At 37.0% G+C, this 26,638-nt stretch overlaps 1 protein-coding gene and 1 long non-coding RNA gene across 7 annotated transcripts in view; one reads left to right on the forward strand and one right to left on the reverse strand.

The window, feature by feature from the left end:
• The window catches only part of LOC138758558 (uncharacterized), a 123,018-nt gene that overhangs the window by 17,727 nt on the left and 78,653 nt on the right, over positions 1-26,638 (reverse strand). The window lies entirely within an intron of this gene.
• LOC138758557 (probable G-protein coupled receptor 139) overlaps positions 4,444-26,638 on the forward strand; it is a 44,614-nt gene continuing 22,419 nt past the window's right edge. Inside the window, exons 1-3 of one of the 6 annotated variants that reach the window (XM_069927651.1) lie at positions 4,444-5,930; positions 7,231-7,336; positions 10,588-11,985. In XM_069927651.1, the coding sequence (XP_069783752.1) occupies positions 7,321-7,336; positions 10,588-11,498 (927 nt within the window). In that variant the 5' untranslated portion in view covers positions 4,444-5,930; positions 7,231-7,320 and the 3' untranslated portion in view covers positions 11,499-11,985. Of the gene's footprint in view, positions 5,931-7,230; positions 7,337-10,587; positions 11,986-26,638 lie in introns of those variants that run through there. The other 5 variants (XM_069927648.1, XM_069927649.1, XM_069927647.1 and 2 more) reach the window with 5 other exon arrangements.

Here is a 26,638-nt window from a genome sequence, read left to right on the forward strand (position 1 = left end):
CAGACTGTATGGGTAAATGTTACGTCCTAGTAATGGTTGACACCTTTTCGAGCCTGGTCTTTGCTTTTCCCACCAAGACGGCTGACCAAGCTAGCACTATCCAAGGACTAAATCATTTAATTTCTCGTTATGATCTTCCAGAGGAGATTCAGTGTGATAATGGCTCGCACTTCTCCGGGGAGGCAATCTGTGATTGGACAACTGACAACGGTATCTTATGGGTTGACCATATTCCTTATTACCCGCAGGCTGTTGGGTTAGTTGAACGAATGAATGGCTTACTGAAGGAACAAATTCGTTTGTTAACACCACTGGGAACCCTGAAGGGGTGGTGTCATGTGCTACAGCAAGCAGTCGACAATTTGAATCATCGCCCTTTAAAAGGAGGTACACCTTTCCACCGACTTCTTCACGCTTCTGAACTACAGCCTACTCCAGAAGAAAAACAATCATTGCCCCACACTCCTGAACTAGAGAATGCCGGACAAAAGGTATGGGTGGCACCACCAAGTAGTGGCCCTCCTGTAAAAGGAGAAATAGTGACACCTGCACAGGGTCACACTCGGTGGGTAGCTATTAAGGGACAAGATGATTTAGTCTGTTTAAACACTGAACGCTTACGATATCGTGAGTGACATGTGTCAGGCTTCTTTGTTCCATGTTCTCCATTTTACGCTCCTGGTGTTCTGGCTTAACAGCTGCTTTGGTGCCAACAATTGGATTTGTAATAATGAGGACGTTCCAAGGGAGATATCCATGGGAGACGCAGTGTGGTGAATTACATCAAGGAAGTCCTCAGTCACCTGCCTCAAGTGCAACTTATATCGATACGTTATTGCCAGTGTCGGTTCTTATATTTTGATTGTAGATGGACCAACTGAAGAGGTTGCCACCTACTTCTGTGATGGTCGTTTTTGTACTCACTTTGTATCTTGTAATAACTCTGCTCCACCTGCTGCTAAGTGGCGGAAGGATTCCAGTTCTCTGGAGGATTGGTGCTCTGCCTTGCCATCAAACATTCCTTCAGATTTGTCTGACACTTCCTTTCTCCATGTTTCCTATGCATACGCTCACCGATTAAATGTTTCTGATTGTTGGGTTTGTACTATAGGCCCTTTGCATGCTGGTATAGGCATTCCCATGATCCCCATTCCTTTCACCCAGAAATATTTTGACCCCTCCAAAGGCAGAATTTACATCCTGAGGAGGCTCATTTCTTTAATCTGAGTGATATTTTGGGTATTTTCTGAGGATGGCATATTTCTACCTCCTCTCATAATGTCACACCCCCTATTTTATTGTTTCCCAATATGTGAAGGGCTCTGTCTGTTTTTGTAAATTCCCTGCCAAACCTGCTGATTCACTGAGATTCAGTAATTTTTTGACATATTCCCTTTTTATTTCCAAGCCCCCTGTGAATGCGACTTATTGGGTTTGTGGGTCTCGCGCCTATGCCTGGCTACCCCTTACCTGCGGTGGTTGCTGCTATTTAGCATATGCCGTCCCCTACCTACACCATATTTCCCGTTTAGAGGACCATTCCTCGCTTATGCATAGGTCCCCTGTCCTTCGGCATAGATGTCATCTTTCAGGTGCCGAGATTTTCCTTGGCGCCTTGATGCCAGGTTATGGTGATATTTGCATTTCCCTAGAGGTTCTCAAATTATATGATCTGATGAACTCTGTTGCCAATGAGACATCCTTTGCCCTTTTGCCTGTCAATCAGGGCCTTAGTGACCTTAGTGATGAACTCTCTGCCAGGAGGACAGTGTCTTTACAGAATCGTATGGCCTTGGATTTTCTGTTAGCAAAACAGGGTGGCACATGTGCCATTGTCGGTTGTGAATGTTGCTCGTATATTCCCAATGTAACCACTAATATTTCTGCTATTATTCAGCATGTTTTGAATTCTGTTCGTGAGCTCCAGCGTCTGGGTATTGTGGCCAACAAGGATAGTTTGAGCCTTGGTTGGAATCCTTTTTCATGGTTAGCTGGTACATTTAGGGGTTTATGCCACGCTATTCTTCGTTGGTTGCTCGCTTTATTGCTTGTTTTTGTAATTATTGTAGTTTTAATTTCTCTTTTACGCTCTTTTTGTACTCAAATACTTGTCAAGTCTCGTGTCTGACAGTCTGTGATCAAGGGGTGGAATGTAATGGAAGATTCTAATCTATTTTTTAACCTGTTTTTTCTTAATTTGCAGCTCTTGGTTCTGGAGGGCTGAGAACCTGTTTTTTTTTACATTTGCAGCATTGGGTTCTGCAAGGCTGAGAACCTAATTGTTTTTAGAATCAGCAGACATAAGCAAAATTCCACCAAAGTGCCAGAGATGCTTGTATCTGAAAAAAGGACATCTGTGTACCGAGAACGTTTGATCTTCCTTGCTTGATTTGGTCACAGACTGTCAGAGGCCTAGCCTTGATGCAAAATAAACCATTGTATTGAAAGTGATAAGCTGAAAATTATGTTATTCATTAGAAACCTAGCACACTAGCTTGCTTGCTTATCTTTCTTGCTGTGCTAGGAATAGGTGCTTGGGTAAGCAGTTTTTGGGGTAATATAAGTTATGGTCCCGCTGCTGAAGTTTGAGACTCTCCGAGAGGTGGAAACATCTCTCAGCAAGAAGAAGAACTTCTGGAGTCCAGCCAACGTCCTGATCAGGGGAGGTGGACAAGCTGCTACTGGCACCTTGACAACCTACTACAAGTGTGAATTCATTGCCTTGCTTCGGCAGTTGGGACCAGTCCAAGCATTGATAAATATAGTCGGGAAGGGCTTGCATATTGTAGTGCAAAATCAGCTTTTGAATTTGTAATAAAAATTTGTATAATCCGACCTGCCCTTGGTGTGTCTGTCTATTTTCTTTCGGTAGCTCAAACACTGTGACCAATCTAAAACGAACAAAGTAAGAGGTACAAGTTTACCCAAGACAAGGATGCAAAAGTTGAGCAGAAAAGTGGCATGTGGATTTCAACATGATAAATGTGCGGTGATGCAATTTGGAAAGTCAAACCAAAAGGATGAAAAGAGGATTAATGGATGTTGGGCTTTATGAATATGGGGATTGAGTTCAATTGTCCAGTTGGTATGTGGCAACTCGACAAATGTATGCTGAGTTCACATGGGTATTGCGTTCCATCTGGTCACCTCATTATATGAATGGTGTGAAAGCAAAAGGAGGGGGCATGGAAGATTTGACAGCATGTTGCATTGTTTGAAAGATAATTCTTATGATGCAAGATTATCAGAACTAAGATTTTTATTTTTTTTTAGCAAGGAAGAATGAGACCAGACCTACTAGAGGGTTACAAAATTCTGAGAAGCACAGACCGGGTAGACAACCAATGCCTTATTCACAGAGCAGGAATAGTGAATACCAGGCTACATATGTAGAAAGTGTAAGGAGGAAAGTTGAGGGTCGACATCACAAGTAGGTTCATACACAGATTTGTGGCTGCTTGTAATGGAATGACTTACCAGGAATTGAGATAGAGTATGAATCATCTGTGTAATTTAGGAGACTCTTGGATAGACAAATGGATGAATATAAAATAAAGAGTTATGAGGCAGGAATGGTTTAGTGCATTTTTTGAAAACATTATTTATAATTAATAAAAAACGATACATTCAATAAATAATACAGTATTTATTTTGTCCTACAAAAACCACATGGTTATCCATCCAAACTCACCCAGCCAACTATGAAACGTCACAAAAATAAAGAAAAATGGAAACAATAATAGAGAACGTAAAAAAAAGCCAATACATTCAGGTATGGGTCGCGGTTGGTGAAAACCCTATCCCTTCATGGGAAATATTTTAACAATTTAAACATGTTCATCCATGTATGGGCTCTAAACTTTAACAAATAGATAATTATTTTTAGATTATTTGTTATCTTCTCTAACGGAATACATGACCTCTTCTCTGCATGCCGCCGGTGAATATTCAATTCAATATCATTCTTCCATGGAACTGCAAGGCATTTCCTAGCAATTGCTTAACTTTAACTCTAAGCATAATGTTTTATATTATCCAAAAAAATATTATTCTTTAAAATGGAATTTCAAATTTAAATATAACTTCCTAAAATTCTTTAATATTATCCAAAAACTGTTAAACGGTATCACATTTCCAACCGACTGTAAGAAAGTTCCTACTTCCATATGAGATCTAAAACAAAAATATGAAGTGACATATTAAACTTTCTTCACCGCGGTTAAATATAATTGATGAAAACATTTCTAATGCATCAATCAATATCGCACATTCACACTCTTAAGACATACTATCTTCGCATATCAATATCTAATCATCTGGGGAGATGGATATATCTTCATCTGTCCTGTGCATTTATGAATAAATGTTTGTGTCGCCATAATAAAAAAGCTTTATGCGCATTGTTTTATGTTTTTTTTGTGACACATATGTTGGTCAGCAGCCACGAGGTGGAGCTGGCTACAGGGAAGCAGTGGAATATCACAGGGCACCAGAAAATTGGGAGAACAACACACGTTTGATATTGAGAATTGAGTTGATGACCCATTGGGTGGTGACCACGATACTGGACCGATAAAGGGCTCTGCGGCTGAAGAAAGCACATTCAGCGGACTTGGTTAGTCGGGGTAAGGACCCTACGGAGGCCACTGGCTGATTACGACTGCGGGTGAAGTATTCACAAAGGTCGGCTGGAGAGTTGCTCAAGAATTGGGTGAAAAGGTATCACGAATCTGAACTGGTAGTCGAGAGGATGCCTGTGTGCTGTAGGTGGTGGAAGAAGATCCAGGAGTGAATTTCCAGAGACATTTAAGAGGCCCGTGAATGTGCGGCGTGGGAGCGTGGTGGGATGGGCAGATAAATCATGTGGAGAGATTTGGTATTTCTCACTGGATATCATAGTCGATGTCAACATATTGTAGTGAATCCATTGGCCAGTTCTTGAGCTCCTTTGTGCAGTATGTGTCATTCTGAGCTGCAAGTAACAAACCTAGAGATGTGTGTGTGAGAGAGGACGGGGCTGTTGTTGGAACAATTGTTCAGGAGACTCTCCCGCCTCCCCCAGATAATGAAGAATCACAAATATTTTTAAATTCTCCCTATTTATCATAAGCGCCTTCGCGGTCACTTATGCATCAAACTGCAGTTAATGCAGACAAGAATTATATATTGGTCCTGGTCATGTCTGCATGACACGAGGATGGGAAAAACTCTCGGACAAGTTAACATGTTTCAACTGTTCATTGTGTCGTCGCTGATGTGAGGTTTGAGGTACCTGAACCTGAGCTGAACTCCACTATTTGAAAACTTAATGATCAACTTTTCAAAAATAAACGATCCTGCGCTACTGCTGACTGAGAGGTTAGTGTCCGACTGCAGAAACCTGACGAAAATCTGTGACCTTGGTTTTCGAGCAGAAGCGAATCCGTGGAGGATGGCATTTCCCTTCCACTGTCTCCTCATGTAATGTTCACGGATTATCAAAACTTTTTCATTCAGATAATCAACACTTTAGATACTGAAATTGGAAGGAATTATGAACATGGTGGGTTGAACGAGGGTGAAAAACAAAGGGCCGTCAGGTATTGGGCAACGGGTGGCGCTGTGCTCTCTCTCTGCTGACTGTGCCGCGGTTTGTTATTCCCAAAGATTTGTTTAAATTCCTGCATCTGCATCGTTAGGCACAAACAAGAATGTTGGCTGTGTTTATGGGACGCTCATTTCTCTGGAGGTAACATCAATTACCGTTTATTGATGATCCTGGGATAGATGAAGGCTCTCTGCTACTTTCTTACACAGAGCTGTCCCTTTCAGACTCCCCATCATCGTCAAGATGAGAGCTCCACTCACTGTCTATCCATTTTCCTCGTTGCCTCCAATGTTACAGACAATTATGATTTACTACCCGATTGTGGCTGTCTTCGGGGTCCTGGGTAAGTGATTGCACCTGAATTTGAAAGAGGTGATTTCTTCCGGCAGTTATCTGGACAAAACATGGATTTTAGCCGCCACTGTTCAAAATTTAATGCAACTTTCTGAATGACCAAGATAAAGATAATTTGGATAGACCATTTAGTGAACAAGAATTTAAGGAAGCACTTAAATGTTTACAGAATAATACGTCTCCACGAGAGCATGGATTTCCTGTGGAAGTTTGTTAAGGAATTAAAGACTTAATAATTACTTCATTTATGCTAGTATTGTAGCACAGTCCCAACGTCTCCGCAAAGCGAGTCGCCACTTGGTGTTTCTCCGTCGAGTTCATACCCTCTTCCAGAAACCTTTTCAACGGCGAGAATTATGGTTATTCCTAACAAAGTCAGATATCCTTTAAGATCACCCTAATTTCGACCAATTTTATTGTATAACATTGTTCATAAAGTTATAGCGAAGAACTCTAATTGGGCTGTAAGATGAGATCGCAGTGATCGGCATGGTTTAGCTATATCTGTAGGTTTTTTTAAAAAGATTTTTTTAAAGTTTTTTTAAATTCAGATTTGTTTTTTCTTCTTTTTTGGGTTTTTTTTTCTCTTTTTTCATATATTGATATTAATTATATCTTTTTTTTAGAGATAGTTCACACCCTAAACTGATCTAAAAAATTTTTTATGATATATTTTTATTCTGTAATATTATCGTTTTATATCTCTGTATTAATTCATTACTTACTATGTATTTTTATATCTCTTTGAACTGTATGTGTTTATAAATTATAATAATAATAAAAAGATTGAAAAAGAAAGAAAAGATCTCAGCAAGCAGAATAAATATTCCGTTTGAGATGTAATACATATTGATCAACAGTTTTCTTAAAAGCAAGACAAACATCTGAAGATATAGTAAGATTATTGTTTCAGGCACAAAGAGGCGACTAAAGTTGCATTAGGTGACATAAAATGCTTTTGATATATTCGAAAAGATTATTTACTTAAAGTTTTAGTTAAATTTTGTGTTGGATTTAATTTTGTAAATTGGATTAAAGCACTTTACAGAAGTCCTCAAGCTAAAGTATTAGCTAATAGGCAAATATCTAAATCATTTAAGTTCAAGAGGTCAAGTAGGGAAGTTCGTCATTTATCCTTGTTTCAGACGTGGCCAATAACTACTCTGTTTGCATTGAATATAGAACTTCTTGAACAATTTATTTGTATTGATGAACAGTTAAAAGTGTTTATGACAAATCAACTGAGCATAAGATTTATTGCAGATGATTTCTTTGTATGTTTGGCTCAGACACAACTCTCATTACCTGGACTTTTTAATCAACTGATAGATTATGAAAAAGTTTCTGGTTGAAAAATAAATTGGGATAAAACTGAAGATATGGAATTAGTACAAGGTGATTATTCACAATGTAAATTAGATATATAGTTCATATGGTCTAGCAATGTGATTAAGTATTTAAGAATACTTGTTTCAGACGTGGCGGATTTCTATACCATAAACTTTATTCAGGAATTAAACAAAATTGAATTTGTGGAAAAATATTCACCTTTATACAATTTAGCGACCTATAAAGATAAAGGTAAATCTTTCAATTTAATCAAATGCACTTTAATCTTTCTCATTAATGGAACATAATATAAATTATAGAATGATTGCAAATTTACATCTATCATAATCCCTAAGTACTCAATTTTATAAGTCCATCAAAGTTTACTAATTTGCCTAGCTTCATCGTAATTGATCATAATTTCCTTCACAAATTGGTAGCTTTTCTCCCAATTCATTTAATGTCTAGAAAATTTACCATATAATGCAAAACAATTTTGAAAATAATTTAAAGATTGTTTCGGATTATTTAAATATATCGAAAAATCATCAGAAAATAAATTAATCTTATATTCATCCTGTCCAATCCTTATACCTGTAATATTCTCATTCTGCCTGATATCCAGAGCTAACAGTTCAATGTCCAATTCAAAAAGTGCTGGGGACAAAGAACAACCTTGATGAGTTGAACGTGCTCATATATAAAAGGAAGAAGATTCACATTTTGACGCCACCCTTGCTACAGGAGTATTATATAATGCCTTCACGCAACCAATTAATTAGGGTCCAAATTTATATTTCTACAAAATTTTAAATAACAAATTCCATTCGACCCTATCAAAAGCTTTTTCAGCAACTACTGACACTACCAGTGGTAAGTTGGGTTGCTGACGTGAAGCATTGATCAATGAAACCACTCAAAGGATATTATCCGAAGCATACCTATCTTTAATAAAACGAGGGTGGTCAGAATGTACTAATGGAGGTAAATACTTTCCTAAACTATTTGCTAATAATTTCACTATTGTTTTATAATTCACATTAAATAAATATTTTAAAATAAATATTAAATAATAAATAAATTTATTTTAATAAAGAAATTGGGAGAGAAGTAGAAACCTTCAAAGGCACTCAGTCTTTTTTTTGGTATAACATTTATTATTACACTCAAATATGAGTCTGGTAAAGCTTTTTCCTGAGTTACGTGATTAAGAACATCCATCATATCCTTGTGACTTCCCATTAGGCATTTGTTGAATAACATCCTTTATTTCTAAATCCGTAAAAGGAGAATCCATCTTCCTCACATCCTACTCCTTCATTATTGGTAAGTTCAACTCTGGCAAAAATTCTTCAATAGAACCATCGTCTCACACTCCCTCACAAGCATTTATCTTCTGATAAAATGACAAAATTGGTCATTAATTTCCTGAGGTTTTAAAGCAACTGAATTATCCTTCCTCACAGCATTAATAATCCTTGAAGCTTGTACAGTTTTCAAGTGCCATGCCAAGACTTTATGTGCTCTGTCTCCTAACTCATAACTTTGCTTAGATCTTTCAATCAAATGGTCAAATAGGTTAGTTTGCAATATATTATATTTTAGCTTCAATTTTGTCAAAAAAGCCTTATTATCTTCTATAGAATTCCTCTGAAATTCATTTTGCAACTGTGCTATTTGTTTATCCAACAACTGAGACTCTCCCAGAAATTTCTCATTTTCTTTTGATTTGATGACATGGAAATGCATTGAAATCATCCCATACAATAAAATTACTCTTGACTGTATTCTTATTCAAATCTAAATATATAGCAATTTGATCCTTAATAAATTTTACAAATTTCATTTCTTTCAATATCATTTGGTTAAACATCCAGAGAAAAATAGATTGATTAGCATCCGGCTCCACCCAAGGGAGTTGTTAAACTCCACCCCAGGGAGTTTAATTAGCTCCGATGATATCAAGCAAATGCATTGCAGTTAGTTGGAAATCAGGTGTCAATTTAACATTAGGGAGTCCGAAAACAGAAATTCAAAGTTGTTTACCATGAGATAAAAAAAATCATATAACTTGAGAGTTTTTTAAATGGAGTTGCATTCCGTATACTCGAACATTAGGTTTAAATGTATAAATAATTCATCTGAAAACTCTGGTCCAATGAAGTCTTCGCTTAATAAATTATCTTTGTTTGAAATGATTTTAGGAATCTTTCGAATGTTTACTAAAACAATATAATTTAAAGTATATATAATTAGTTATAGATATAACCATATATATATTCATAATTCATGATAGCATATTAGTAATTTTATATATATATTTATAATTCATGATAGCATATTAGTAATTTAACTTTAGTACAGTTTATAGTTGGGGCAGGTCGAGGACCGGTGTTCAGAGGGTGTTATAAATGGGCTTTTATTCTGTAACTTTCTTTCTTTTTTCTCTCTATTCAAATCAACAAATATTCAATCAATCATTTGTAACAATGTGATATATGATTTCTATTTGTTTTATATATATTAATTCTAAATAAATAAAATCAATTCCTGGATTCCGGCAAAATCTTAGTAAATCGTAATAAATCTCCACACTCTTTGAAACTTATTGAATGTTTTCCTTTTCAAAGGTGACCCCAGGTTTTGCGTCATCACTGAACTTTGACAATTCAGAAAGTCATTATTTTATTTTATGAAGGTTAATGTACTAAAATATCCCTTCCTGTCCTCCAAATTCCGTTGTGTGGATTTCAGGGAATTATGTATCTGTATTCCTGGATCTCACTCTCCTTTCACAATCTTCAGGGCCTAGCGTTTTACCATGTGCATCTTACCTTGCTTTGTCCTTCCAAAATGCAACAATTTGAACTTATCTCTATTAAATTTCGTCTGTCATTTTCATCGAATTATTGCACCTTGTACAGACAAAGCCCTGTCGAAGTGTGGCCGTGCTCACCGGGCAGAACTAGTAAGATAATTAATAGTGAGGAAATAATATCATCAATACGATCTGCAAAGTTAGCAAGGTTTCGGATAGTGGAGTGTAAATCTGGGTCCGAAAATTGTCAAAGGAAGTGTAGAAGGTGGATGATTGGGTCGGGATGTTTAATATTTTGGTGCAATTCTGCAACATTAGAGATCGGATGTGAATGCTGTGGGAAATGTTGGGTTAATTGTTAATTTTACCATTGTTAAGTTTCGTTCAGTAGAGTCAACGCCGATGCTCAACGCATCACAGTAAGAAATCTCGGAACGTGAAGTAACGGGCTTACTTGATATATACTGACCATGCATTTGTGATCTTTCTTATTTAACAGCTAGCGTGATGTCCATTGTGATCCTTTCGCGGGGGAATTGCGGTCTGTCCAGGTGTGTCTCTCGCTACCTCGTGGCCATGGCAACGGCGGATCTGTTGGTCGTGTTCCTTGACGTGATACTGTATCGTGTGAACGACTATTATTTCCCGACAACGTTCCTGTTCATAACTCAGGTGTGCGCTTGCCAGATCACACTGATACACGCCGCCACGGATATTTCCGTGTGGTTGACTCTCGCGTTTACATTTGATCGATATGTGATGATTTGTTGCCACAAACTGAGGACGAAAGTTTGCTCCGAAATAACAGCCCGCAAAGTGATAACAATCGTGTTCCCGCTGTTCGTCTGTAAAAACATCCCTTGGTTCTTTCTATTTGAACCCATGTTTACTGTGGGTAACACAGATTGGTTATGTATATCCGTACGTCAGGCTTGGACCCATCCTGGATGGATATTATTCACGTGGATTCATCGAGTGTTGACTCCTCTGTTCCCAATGTTAATGATATCACTTCTTAATGCTCTGACGGTCGCGCGTATTGTTGCAGCCACCAGAGCCCGCAAGGTTCTGAGAGGCAGCAACAATTATGCGGATGAGAATGATTCCGAGGTTAAAAGCCGAAGGAAGTCCATCATCTTACTCTTTGCAGTGTCAGGAAACTTCATATTGCTTTGGATGACCTATTTAATATTTTTCCTGTGGATGCAAATAACACAACGGTTTGTCTTTACCAGTGCGAAGGACCCAATGTTAATCGCGGACCAAACCAGTTACATGCTCTTGCTTCTGAGTTGCTGCACAAACACTTGCATTTATGCAGCGACTCAGTCTAAATTCAGGGAGGAGCTGATCAACGTGATGAAATATCCGGTAAAAATACTATTGAAATGTTTAATTGGAGGAAAATAAGTTCGGCTTTCGGGATATCGGATTCCACCAGCATTTAAAACCAGATAGTTTCCCTTCTGCCAACTGCAACCTGTTATCCCATGGAAAGATGGAAGAAAATACACGCAGCGCAATGCTTATTTGCCGCTAAATTTCAGTTTAAACAAAGCAAAGTCAAATCAATTCTTACAGTTCATGATTCCCTGAACATTCTTATAACGTGGAAAATCATTTGGAATTGAATCAGTTGATGATCTCGCAACCGTTTGGTTTATTTTCCCAACGATGGAAGTTGAGCGAAGTGCCAGCAGCGTAGGGTGAGCCTTTTAATATATCCCCTGCTTCTCCGAGGGAGCAGTAATTGCGGATGGAATGGAAGGGAAGGTCTGAGATAGGATAACCGTTCATTTCACGAACTTCTGCATTTTCTTCGATCTTGGGTGATGTCACATTTGTGGCCCGAAATGTGAAGTTAATAAAACATTAAACACAAGTCTTATCAGGTAAACTTCTTAGTGTCTTTATTCTCCCGTTTTCCTTTGTTCTCCTGCTTGTGTTCTTATCACTCTCTCTCATACCACGTGACTTCCGGTATATCTCATACATATTCATTATCATGACATCCCTCCTTTAATCAGAAATAAACTTTACCTTCACTTACCAATATCCCTTGGAAACTTACAAACATCGTAACTAATGGTAATACTATAACTCTACTACATAAAGTTTACTTCCTACAGCACTCATACATGCACTTTATGATATAAGATTAAATACTGTCCCAAAGTTCTTATCAAACTATGGCACAAAGTCTTCGTATCGTTTGGGCACTTTCCGGTTTCGTTTCGGCCTGTCTGCGATATTGTCGTTAATTCTCGGTTGTTCACTCTCAGCGTCGGACATACTGCTCACCACGGCTTCGGGTGTTTCTGGCGCTCTAGTCACTTCATCAGGAGTGCTGGTAACTGCCTCTGGAACATCATCAGGTCTCTCAGTTTCAGCATCTCGTATTGGCCTTTCAACCTCTTTGCTCGATGTATCTCTGGACTGATACCTTTTTACACCTGATACATTTCTCTTATACAGGATTCCAGTCGGAGACTTGACTGTCAGCATACTGCCACTTCTGGATACGACAGTTTAGGGTTGATGGTAATAAGGTGTGTCTAGCTTACCACCAGTTTCATGCCTCTCTAGAACATTATCTCCTGGCATGATGTCTGAGTACTTGGCTCCACGTTTCGAATCTGTGTACAGCTTTGCTGCACCTTTCTTTTCAGCATCCTGGTCCCTCATCACCTGGTCATCTCGGATTTCCTTTATTTCTGGCATTTTTGTGCGGATTTTTCTCCCAAAAAATGCTTCTGCAGGACTTTTTCCAGTGGTTGCATGAGGCGTTGCTCGATAGACAGCCACATAAGATAGCAATGCTTCTCGCCAATTTTGTCCTTCTGCGTGTGCAATCCTCAATCGTTTTTCAATGGACTGATTTTGTCTCTCTACTTCTCCATTGGCTTGTGGCCATTTCGGAGTTACTTTATGATGGTGGATACCTGTGGTCCTCATGTATTCTGCAAATGTCTCTAAAATGAATTGTGGACCATTGTCAGAGTATAATGTAACAGGTAATCCATATCTTGCGAATATCTCTGCTAACGCTTGTATTGTTTTTTCAGAGATTGTGGACTTCAACACCACGTACTCATAGTATCTGCTGTAGTAATCTAGCACTACCATAATTGATTCACCCGTCGGTAAAGGTCCAAGAAAATCAACAGCTACGTCGATGCATGGTCCTGTTGAAAGTTGCGTACTCCGGATCGGTTCTGGCGATTACTCCTACTTGTGATTTGACATCCATGACAAGTTTTAGCAAATTTCTCTGCGTCTTTATCACAACTTGGCCACCATACCTTGGTCCTGAGGTTTTGCTTGGTACCAACAATACCTAGGTGTCCTTCATGCGCTAAGGATACGATCTTCGGTCTCAATCTTTGCGGAATCACCAATCTGCAACCTCTTAATACACACTGTCTGATGCAACAAAGTTCATCTCTAATGGGAATGTGAGCCTTGTGAGTACACTTGTCCCATTGTCCACTCTGTATGCATTCTCTTACTTCCATGAGTTCTGGATCACGTTCGGATTCTCTCTCGACTTCCTTCGTAGTCACAGCTTTCGGTGTGGCCTGAATAGCTACGAAGCATACTAAGCTCTCTGTTTCTGTTCCCAATTCTGACTTGTATTGTGGACCACCATATTTCACCAATCTGGACAGTGGATCAGCAATGTTTGCTTTCCCTGCAATGTGCATTACTTTATATTTGTAGGGTTGTAGTCTGAGTACCCATCTCTCTATTCTGGCACATGGTTTGGATCTAGGTGCATAGATCACCTCTAATGGCTTATGATCTGTGATGAGTTCAAATTCAATGCCGTATAAATATGCATGGAACCTCTCACAGGCCCATACAAGTCCGAGTGCTTCTTTCTCTGTCTGAGAGTATCTTCTTTCCACATCTGATAACGATTTGCTGGCATAGGCAATGATTCTTGGTCCTCCATCATTCATCTGGACCAACACGGCTCCTAAACCAACCAGGCTGGCATCCGCTATGACTTTGGTTGATGCTGCCGGATCGTAATATCCAAGAGTTTTTGCATCTGTCAGGCTTTGCTTCAGCGCTGTGAACGCTTTCTTCTGCTCAGATCCAAAATGAAAAGGTACACCTTTCCTGGTTAGTTTCCTTAGTGGTTCTGCCACTGTAGCAAAATTAGGAATGAACTTTGCACAAAAATTCACCAATCGCAGGAAACTCCTCACCTCTGTTGCGTTCTGAGGTGCACGTGCCTCTTCAATAGCTTTCACCTTGGCCTCTGCAGGGTTTAGTCCTTCCCATGTAAGTCTGTGTCCCATGAAGTCCATTTCTGACACTCCGAACTGGCACTTGTTTCCATTCACGGTAAGGCCAGCCTCCTGTAGTCTAGATAGTACATGCCTCAACCGTTTGTCATGCTCTTCCTTCGTTGGTGCATGGACTATGATGTCGTCAGAAATGTTGGCAACTCCAGGAATGCCTTGAATCACTCGATAGATTTCATACTGGTAGATCTCGAAAGCTGCATTTATTCCAAATGATAGTCTCTTGTAATGATACAATCCACAGTGAGTCACAAATGTTGTTACATCTCGGGAACCTGGATCCAGCTCTTATTGATGATAGCCCCATTTCAGATCAATTTTTGAGAATATCTTGATGGTAGTTAGTTCTTGAAGTATTTCCTCCACTGTTGGTATAGGGTGTCGTTCTCTAATTATAGCTTCATTGGCCGTTCTCATGTCAACACATAGTCTAATGGTTTGGGCACAATCACTTCGGGACTGACCCATTCTGTCAAATGTTCCACCAGTTCAGTAATGTCTTGTTCGATCAATTCTTTAATTTTGGCTTCGACTTTCCCACGAAGTCCAAACAGAGTTCGGTGCCTTGGTTGTGCCTTGGGTTTGACCGTTTCATCTACCACTAGCTTCAATTGTCGACCTTTCAGCTTTCCCACTCATTGGAAGACTGCGGGGAATTCTTGGTTCATATCTTCGTATGACTGAATTGAATTGACAGAAGCTCCAATATGAAGTATTGCCAGGTCTTGCGCTGTGCTTCTACTCAGCAATGGTTCTCCCCTCTCTTCTATGACCATAAACTCTGCTTCGGTGCACTTATCTCCAGCTTCAACAGTTGCAGTAAAACATCCAATGGACTGCAATGGGTTGGTTGGATACAGTTTCTTGGAAAACCTCTTTGAGGTACAGATGATCTTTTTCCTTTTCAACTTCTCCCATAAATGTCGATCAATCACATTACTGTCACTGCCTGAGTCTACAATGACCTGAACTGTCACTCCACCAATGATCACTGGGACCTTCTCATGATGTCCTTCATTCAACGTAAATTGGTAACAACTCTGGTCCTCCTGGGTATCATCATCGTCACCGTCTATCTGGCGAATGGTATCTTTCTTTCCAGGATACTTTCCTTTCCCCCAGGCTTTGCCTTTGGAAGTTGTACTCTTCCTCTTTTGGTCTGCATTGGACGAGCTTTTGCACTTCTTTGCAAAGTGGTCATGACCTCCACACTTTCTGCAAACTTTGCCTTTGGCCGGGCAATATGGGTCTGTTCCAAAGTGACCTCGGTTTCCACATCTATAACACTCCACGTCCTGTGTCGGCGTATATCCTGGCTGGTTATGGCGATGTGAGAGCCTCTTAATTTGCTGGCTTGAGTTGTCTTTCAGGGTCATGGTATGAAATTGCCCTTCAACAGCCTCTAATGCAGCAGCAATGGTTAAAGCATCGGTGAGTTCCAACTCCCTCCCTCTTTCCAGTGGACGTCTTCTGAGTTTATCTGATCTGCAGTGCTGTACAAGTTGATCCAGTAATTGGTTGTCCAAATCAACTGGCATGTAATTGCATCCAACAGCTAGCTGGCGTAGTCTCATCACGTACTGAGCAATTGTCTGGCCATCTTCTTGCCTCATTCTCCGAAACAAATGGCCTTGAAATGTAGCATTCGGTGTCACTACATAGTGTGCATTTAATGCATCTACCACTTTCTGGTACTCATCCTTTCTTCAAGTATTCAAAAGTGTCTTAAATGTTTCTCGAACTGAGGGTCCTGCAGTGAAAATAAGTAATGCCCTTCTCTGCGCTTTTTGTTCAACTGTACCGGTATCTAGAAATAGGCCACGACTGTCGGCATAGGATTCAAATTCTTCCAGACATGCCTTCCACTTCACACTAACAGTGCTTGCATCACCCGTTGGATCAAAATGAACAATTCCACTATATGTTAGAAAGTCACCGTCTGCACCAGCCATGAGGAAATATTCCAGCCCCAAAAGTACTGAGTCACAGAGAAATTTCTTATCACCTGGAAGTTGTCTGTAAACCTCTGTAATCTTGTTTATAGTCTTTAATTTTCTTCAAGCTTCTTTCATCCTCGTCGCCAATGTCACATTTGTGGCCCGAAATGTGAAGTTAATAAAACATTAAACACAAGTCTTATCAGGTAAACTTAGTGTCTTTATTCTCCTGTTTTCCTTTGTTCTCCTGCTTGTGTTCTTATCTCTCTCATACCACGTGACTTCCGGTATATCTCATACATATTCATTATCATGACAGGTGAGATTTCCTGATCCAGGTAGCATGGCCTGAAATAGTATATTTTGTATGACACTCCTGTAAATATGGTTCAAGACAACAGTTTGTGACGAGCCCAGAGGACCCAAAATCCCAGAAGCAATCGATATTCAACCAGACAAATGGTTATTATTAAAAGTTGTTTTTAATTATTTTTAAACAAGAAAATAGTATAACATTTTAACTGATCTCCCTGAGTTAACCCCCTTCGTGTTGTAAGCGCACATGTATGTATGTGTGCTTAAATTTAGAACAGTACTTTAATTCACAGTCCAATCTCACTTTTCCACTCCTCCAAGTTCACTGTTTGCTGGCAATTCTTATACTGTGCACAGAACCAGACATTGGTGCTTGAAAGTTAAATGGTTACCATTCAAGAAGGTTCATGTCGGTTTTTGGAGAGAGATTTGTTGTTAAATGGATGCAATCTGATCCATTCTAATCAGCCATATCATTGTCTTGCTAAACATATTTTCCCCATCTTCGTTTTCGAGATTAAAACTTATTTCTGTATGGATACCACAGTGTTTCTTTTTGTTTCTCTTATTTCAAGTGAAACATTAGGCAGCCACTCCTGTTCTCTTTTTTTGGCCACAAGGGATTTGCCCAGGCTGAAACATGCACTCACAACCTGTCTTCGTTTTATTTCTTGCATTATGTGTCATATCAATAACAACATTCAAAAAAGATCACCTTCAATATATACATTGTAAAATTTCTATTTTATTCCCCTTTGCATCCCTCTCCACTACCTCACACCACTTCAATATCAATAAATAATAAAACACATAAAACAAAGAGATAACAAAAAGCAAAAAAAAAAAAAAAATGTAGTACTGACCCATTTCACATATTTAAATCTATTGTTCTAATAATAATGTTGTTTTAAGAAAGTTTGTGGTCAGCATTCTCAGACACATTTTATTTATGGTTTCCAAATCTGTTCAAATAATGTACATGCTCTTGGTTTTGAGTTGGTGCACAAACTCTTGCATTTATGCAGCGACTCAGTCTAAATTCAGGGAGGAGCTGATGAACGTGATGAAATATCCGTTAAAAATTCTATTGAAATGTTTAATTGGAGGAAAATAAGTTCAGCTTTCTGGATACAAACTTTCAGATTGTATGTATTTTTTTTTCTAATGGAATACACTTGTTAATTTATGTATACCATTTTTGTTTTTTAAGGATTGTTTCAATTTTCCAGGTTGTCATAATATATATTTTTTGCAACTGGTTGCGCAATCATAATAAATGTTATTTGGTTTATGTCTAATTTTGGACCTAATGTTTTGTCTCATGTTATTTAACAGACATTCTTTGCATTATTTAGTATGTCATTTTATGTGAGTTATTTTATTATTAGGTTTAGATCTTCCAAGAGAGTTTTAACTTTTGAACATGTCGTTCACAATGGAAGCATCTATCCCATGCTGTTGAGTATCACTATTTTAATTTCTATGGATTAATTAATAATCTATTTAGCCAGTTATAATGTGTCATATATTATCTAGTATTTGTCGTGTTTCTCATTGTTTCTATACATAACTTCTTCCTTGTTTCCTTTTTTATCTCTGTGTTAAAATATTTTTTTCCCAGCTTTGTTTCTTTTTGTACTTTATTCATCCTCTTCGTTAAATTGCAATATGATATACATGCTGGTAATAAGTTTTTAAATTATCATTGTGTCTGTGATTAAATATTCATAATTGATACTTTTTCAGAATCTCAAGCTATTTACCAGTTTATCTTTTAAATAAGTTTTCAATTGGTAATATGTAAACATTGGACCTTGGAATATTCCATATTTATCTTTTAATTGCTCAAATGTGAATAAATTGCCTCCTAAAAAACAATCTTCTATTATCTTGATTCCTTTTCTATCCCATTCTTTGGAAAATAAATTAACCATTCTAAAGTGAATTAATGAGTTTTGTGTTTATATCATTTTTGGTATTTGCTAATTTATCTTTTTTTTCTTCCAGGTGTATACTTTTCCATAATTTAAGTATGTGATGTAGCACTGGTGAATTGTTATATTGCACCAAATTTTCAAATCATTTGTAAAGTATTTGTTCCAGGATATTTTCTCCCCATTTGTTTAATTCTATCTTAGTCCAGTCCAGTTTTTCTCCTCAATGATAAAAATGTCATAAGTACATTAACTGCACTGCTCCGTCGTAATTTTAAGGGTGACATCATCCGATGGAATAATGGCTGTGGAATTGTAGACATGGCAGAGAAAATAAAATAAAGAAAAAAACAGGATGGACATCAAAAACACAGAGGTCCTGAAAGATAAATAAAGCAAGAAGAACCAAGAGATGGCAACAAAAAGGAAAAGACCAGAGAGACAGATAAAGAATAAGACAGGAAAACAGCAGGAAGAAAAGAGGTAGGCCTGACCATAAAAAGAATGTCCGATCCCTGAAACCAATGGACGCCCTTCTGGGCAAAGGCCCTCCTCGGAACAACGTACAAAGATGGCTCACTGAGCCACAACTTGATGCTTAATGGCTCATAACAACAAATACACTGATGGGAGGGCGGTCCAGCAATGGGACAAAGTTGAACTGACAGAAAAATCAGACAGATATCGCAGCAATATAAGGTGAACAGAAGACAAGAGAAGGAGCTAGAGAGAGAAAACAAAGAAGATGATAAAGACTTACATGTAAAAGAGGAAAGTAATAAAGATAAACAGTTAATAGATATTGAATATTTTGATGAACAAATGAAAACATTAAAATATATTTTAAAAACAGAATTTAACAATAAAAATAAAAATGGAAAAAGCAGAAGAGAGAATCTAAAAATTAGAGCTGGCCATAGCAGTTATAGAAAAAAAAACAGATGAAGTGGAAGAAAGTCAGACAGCTGTGGAATTAGAACTTAATGAACTAAAATAAGGGCCGAAGGATAGAGACAAAGAAATTAAAGAGATCTGTTCATTCACAAAATTGATGTGTTAGAGAATTATAGCAAATGGAACAATATAAAAATTGTAGGTGTACAAGAAGGCGTAGAAGGATCAAACAAAAAGGGATTCATAGAAGGTGGATCCAAAAGTCTTGGAAGTAGATGATCTACTGGACAAAATTGAAATTCAAAGAGCACATAGAACATTGGCACTAAAGCCTTACTTAAACTAAAAACCACGATCCATAATCATAAGGTTATGAAGACACACAACGAGAGAAAGAAATGTTAGAGCGGCAAAGGATAAAGTAAAATAAACTACTGGAATATAAAGGACCAAAACAATTTCTATCCAGACATTAGCTTCGAGCTCTTAAAAGAAAGGAAAGAATTGAACCTGACAAAGCAGACATTATGGAAGAAAGGCAATAATTTAAATCTACGACATCCAGCAGTATTAAAAATATTCATTCCAGGGCAAAGTAATAGACTGTTCTCAGACCTGAAAGATGCCCAACACTCATCAGAACAATTGCATAACAGACAACAAAATGAGAAGTATTATAAAAGAGTATAAAAACAATTTACAGATGTAAACTGTAAAGATATTAATGTAAATATAAAGTTTAAGTTTGAAAAATAGGAGGAAAAAAGATAAGAAAAAAGTGACAAAAGCTTTGTTACATATTTGGAAAATATATAGTGTTTCTCTGGGGTGGTGTCTAGGTAGAGAAAAACGAACTGCTATTTCAAACTCTGTTGATTTTTGCAGTTATTACCACACCCAAATAGATAAGTGAATTGTAGTTGTCTGACAAGGAGTCAAAGACAAGCCAATATGGGGATGGGGCGGGGGGCTTGTCATTCATTATTTTGTGCATGAATATATTATTTTTAAATTTCAGTAGGGGTTTTAGGATAATTTGCTTTTTCTAACCATGTCGTCATGTAATAAGGTGTGCAAAAATTATTTTTAAGATTTTGGAAAAAATGATATGAAAGAGTTGAGGAGACGAGAGAGAATTGAAAAAAAATAAGTAAAAGTTATTTCATGACTGTAAATATTAATGGAATGCTCAATCAAATTAAAAGAAAGAGTTACTAACTACACAAAAAAAGAGAAAGTCGTCAATGCTTTTTTTTCAAGAAACACATGTAACCGAGATATGACACAGCACAATGAAGAGAGGCTGTGCAGGCCATGTAGTGGAATCATAATAAAATTCAAAATGCAGGGGAGAAGCTATATTAGTCAACAAAAATCTACCAATCAATATGAAAGAAATAATAACAGATCCAGCAGGTAGATATGTAATGACCAAGTTGCAGATTTCTTCTGAATTTTGGAATTTACTAAACATCTATGCTTTTAACAAAGCATCTTCAGACAAATGGCAGATACATGCGGACATATCTTGCTCGGAGGGGAGTTCAACTTCAACCTCGACCCAGTAATAAACAAAACTGGAAGACAATTAAGAATAGGAATAAATTAAGTAAATTTACACTAACAGCAATGCAGGATATGAAACTAATCGATATATGAAGGAGGCAACACCAACATGAGGGACAATATTCACTCGACTCAAAAAGTAGATAGAAGACCTATTCAAGAATAGACATGTTTTTGTTATTGGCACAGATCCAAGGCAGAGTTAAAAATGGAATATAAATCAAGATTATTATCTGATCACTCTCACCTTTTATTAACAATTGAATAAGAGGATGTGCCAGCAAAGACATGTAGATGGAGACTAAATCCTACATTGTTAAAAAGAAAAGATTTCAAAAGATATATTCAACAGCAAACTAAAATATACTTCGAGATAAATATGGAATCAATAAAAGAATAATTCATTTCATGGGATTCCATGAAGGCTTTTATTAGAGTAAAATAATTAGGCACATGACTAAAATTAAAAAGGAATATAGTCAGGAAGTAGAACAGTTGGAAAAAGAGATAACAATCATTGAAAAGGAATTAGCAGAAAGAGAAGATACAGAGAAAAAGACAGAACTGGCAGAGAAAAACTTAAATTATGAAACATCACAACCCGTCCTCAATTTTTTTTTTACACACATTTACCAGCTTGTCCTATTCAAGCCACAGGTACTGCTGCTGAACTGTAAGAAAACTGCAGAACTGAATACAGTCTGTCAGAGAAAAGCCTATTTTACTCTCCCTGCTTGCAAAACCTCAGGACTCTCTTCGAAAAGCAACCTCCATGGATTATCATGGAGATAATCGGGAAGTTTGATGAACGTGGTGGGTCGGACAAGGGTGAAACACAAAGGTTTACGGAAAGTTTTGCTCTGAGCTGTCTCTGCTAACCATCCCGCCGTTTGTTATTTCAAAAGATTCATTTAAACTCCTGCATCTTCATCGTTAGTCACAAAGAAGAATGTTGGGTGTGTTTATGCGACGCTCATTTCTCTGGAGGTAATAATAATGACTGTTTATTGATGATCCAGGGCCAGGGTTCAGTTGGGATAGATGAAAGAGGTATATGTTGCCGCTCTCTGCTACTTTTTATCAGAGAGCTGTCTCTTTTAGACTTCCCATCATGGTCAAGATGAGAGTTCCACTCACTGCCTATCCATTTTCCTTGTTGCCTCCAATGTTGCAGACAATTATGTTTTACTACCAGATTGTGGCTGTGTTCTGGGTCCCGGGTAAGTGATTGCACCTGATTATGAAAGAGTTGATCTCTTCCACCTGTTACCTGGACAAAACATGGATTTTGGGCGTCGCTGTTCAAAACTTAATTAAACTTGTGTATGACCAAGGAAAGGATACTTTGGATAGACCATTGAGTGCACAACAAGTTAAGGAATCACTTAAATGTTTACAGAATAATAGTCTCCATGAGAGGATGGATTTCAAGTAATGTAGCTTAGCTCCAAACTATCCTCAAACTGCGATGCCACTTTGTGTTTCACCGTCAAGTGCATACGCTCTTCCAGAAACCTTTTCAACGGTGATAAACATGGCTATTCCTAAAAAAGTCAGTTATCAATTATAAGCCCATAAAGGTAGACCAATTTCATTGTTGAACGTTGATTATAAAATTATACTGAAGATATTAGCAAATAGAATATATCATTGTCTTTACGAGTTAATATATACATTCACTTTTTTTCTCAAAAAGAGACAAACTTCTGAAAATATAGTAAAATTATTAAGTATCGTTCGTGAAATAGAAAAAGAGGAGATTTAAGTGGAGCAATTGTATTAGATGCAAAAAAATGCTTTTGATATATTCGAATAAGATTTTTATTTCAAGTTTTAGGTAAATTTGTGTTGGATTTAATTTTGTACTTTGAATTAAAGCACTTTACATAAGTCCTAAAGCTAAAGTAAAAACTAATGGGGAAATATCTCAATCATTTAATTTGAATAGGTCAAGTAAGCAAGTTTGTCCTTTATCTACTGCTTTGTTTCCATTGACAATAGAACTTCTTGCACAATTTATTTGTATTGATGAATAGTTAAAAGGCTTCATGATAAATTAAACTGAGCATTAGGTTGTTTGCAAATCATGTGTTTGTATGTTTGGCTCAGACACAACTATCATGATCTAGACTTTAAAAGCAACTGATAGATTATGATATAAGTTTCTGATTATAAAATAAATTGGGATAAAATTGAAGATATGGAATTAGTACAAAGTGATTATTCACAACGTCAATTAGATATTCAATTTATGTGGTCTAGCAATGGTATTAAGTAATTACGAACTCGTACATATAATAACATGAAAAAATATATAAATTAATTTATTTTCCATTACATAGGAAAAACAATTGAGGAGTTGAATGAAGGATCCAAATTTTATTTGGCTGAATTGATTGTATAAAAATGAATATGTTTTCCAAGAAATCAATACTTGTATCAGACATGGCCAATTTCTATACCACAATTTTTTTTTTCAGGAAATCAAGAAAATTGAATTCACAGAAAAATATTCATCTTTATACAATTTACTCGACCTATTAAAGTTAAAGTTGAATCTTGCCATTTAATCAAATGCACATTAAATTTCTCATGAATGGTAGATAATTTAAATTATACAATTATTGAATTGTTCCATCAAACATTATCCCTAAGTACTGAATTTGATCAGTCCATCGAAATTTACTAATTTGTCTATCTTGATCGTAATTTCCATTAGAACTTGGTAGTGTTTCAATTTTATCCCAATTCACTTTTTATCCAGATTATTTATCATATCATTCGAAACAATTTTGCAAATAAATTTAAGTTTGATCAGGATTAATTTAATATATCAAAATATCATCAGCAAATAAATTAATCTTGTATTCATCCTGTCCAATCCTTATACCTGTCACATTCTCCTTCTGCCAGATAGCCTGAGATAACGGTTGAATTATCAATGCCAATATAATGCTTGTGAGAAAGGACAACACTGACGAGGTGAACGTGCTAATATAAAAAAAGGAAGAAGATTCAACATTTGATGCCACCCTTGCTACAGGAGTATTATATAATGCCTTCACCCAACCAATTAATAAGTGTCCAAATGTATATTTCTACAAAATTTTAAATATAAAGTTCCATTCGGCCCTATCAAAAACTCTTTCAGCATCTAATGATACTACCATTGTTAGGTTGGGTTGCTGACGTGAAGTATTGATCAATGAAACCACTCGAAGTATATTATCTGAAGTGTACTTATCTTTAATAAAACCAGGCTGGTCAGAATACAATAATTTGGTAAATACTTTCCTAAACTATTTGCTAATAATTTCGCTATTATTTTATAATCCACATTTAACAAATGTTATTCAATAAATATTAAATAATAAATAAATTTACTTTATTAAATAAATTGGGAGATAAGAAGAAACCTTCAAAGGCTCTCAGTCTTTTTTTTTGGTATAATATTTATTATTGTATTCAAACATGGGTCTGGGAAAGCTTTTTCCTGAGTGACCTGATTAAGAACATACATGAATCAGATCAGCATAAAAAACCTATCATATTCTGGTGACTTCCCATTAGACATTTGTTGAATAACATCCTTCATTTCTAAATCCGTAAAATGAGAATCCATCTTTCTCACATACTCCTCCTTCAATATTGGTAAGTTTAACTCTGGGAAATATGCTTCAAAAGAACCATCATCTCGCACTCGCTCACAAGTATATAATGTCAAATAAAATGACAATAATTGGTCATTAATTTCCTGAGGTTTGAAAGTAACTGAACTGTCCTTCCTCACAGCATTAATAATCCTTGAAGCTTGTTCAGTTTTCAATTGCCATGCCAAGACTTTATGTGCTCTCAAACATAACTCATAATAACATTGCTTAGATCTTTGAATCAAACGTTCAAATGGGTCATTTTTCAATATATTATATTTTGGCTTCAATGTTGTCAAAGAAACCTTATGATCTTCTGTAGAATTCCTATGAAATTCCTTTTCCAACACTGCTATTTGTTTATCCAACAACCGAGGCTCTCCCAGAATGTCTTCTTTTCCTTTGTTGCATAACTAATTATTTAACCACGTAGAAATACATTAAAGCATCCCGTACAATAAAATTACTTCTGATTGTATTCTTATTCAAGTCTAAATCCATAATAAATTTTACAAAATACAGTTATCTATCAAGAATATTCTATTAAACCTCCAACGAAAAAGTGATTGATTGATTTCCGGCCCCACACAAGAAATAAAAATCAACCCCAGAAAATGAATCATGACGTGAAGAATAAAATGAAAAATCTTTCTCAGTAGGATTTAATCTTCTCCAGACCTCTATCAAATTTAGATCTTTCATCAAGAAAACCAACTGAACTGCTGCTTTCAATGTTTTCACAACTTTCCGAATTTTATCCACTAATGGGTATAAAACACAATTGAAGTCTCCCCCAATTAAAATATTCCCCTTAGCTTGACCTACATTTAAGAAAGCTTCAGAAACAAACTGTCCATCATCAACAGTAGATGCACAAACATTCAATAAAGATGATGGCTCTGCAAACCATTTTGTTTCAATTAATTCCTTGTTCTATTCCGAAATACTTTTTTCAAGATTTAAATAATGTAGTTTGAACATTTCTATGGAAAGGAACATTAGCAATTGCGGTGATGCATAAATTGTCCTGGAAATATACTTTGTCCTGGAAATATACTTTGTCCTGGAAATATACTGCGCTACTCTCGGTAACATCTTAGCATAAGGACCTTGTCTTTTTATTATAAAATAGCCTTTCCACGTTGCTGTGCACGGACACTTCCCCAGAACCTCGAGCGGACCATCGACCTAATATTCCTAGCTTGAGCAGCGCCTTTAATTCTCACTACTTTATGAGAAAGGGCAGGACATTGTTCATACTCATTCTTATTCGTTTCCTATTGTTGGACCGCATTCGGTAAAGACACAACTTATCATCGTTTCTTCTCAGAAGCACAAATCTTTATTCTCCCCTCATATTTCTCTTTACTGCAGCGAGATGCCTGTCCCCTAGGGGCTCTGCTCCCGCTAAGAATTGCTTGCATCGCATTGCGCTTGAAGGAAGGCTGCATCTCTCTTGGAATCTAGCCTGATATTGTCCCTCTTTCACAATTCCCTCTTGCACATAGAAAGTTCCTTGTGCGCTACTCGCGGCTTTCATTTTGAATAAGACACGCGTTCATTTTCCCATCAAATATGCATGAAATAATGCGAGTGGAAAGGCCAATAATTCCCCTTCTTCTGTTAATATTCCTGGACGCGGTGAGTTTCTTACGTCAGGTGCCTCTCACTTTGAACTAATATTGTCCAGTTAACAACTTTCCCCATCATGGGTTTTCCACATGATGACCTGTTCTTCCAAATGAGCACAGAATTCCTCTAGTTTCCCATATTTCTTTTCAATTGTTTACAGGTGGGAGCTGACATTTTGACCACATGTAGCAGGTCCAACTTTGACAGAGAAAGTACTGATCCATGGAAACGTTCACTTAAACATCAATATTGGTTTAGCTGCTTGAGACCGTTAACTAATTGACTGATATTATTGAACAATACGCCCTA

The sequence above is a fragment of the Narcine bancroftii genome, chromosome 3, assembly GCF_036971445.1.
Source record: "Narcine bancroftii isolate sNarBan1 chromosome 3, sNarBan1.hap1, whole genome shotgun sequence".
Classification (NCBI taxonomy): domain Eukaryota; kingdom Metazoa; phylum Chordata; class Chondrichthyes; order Torpediniformes; family Narcinidae; genus Narcine; species Narcine bancroftii.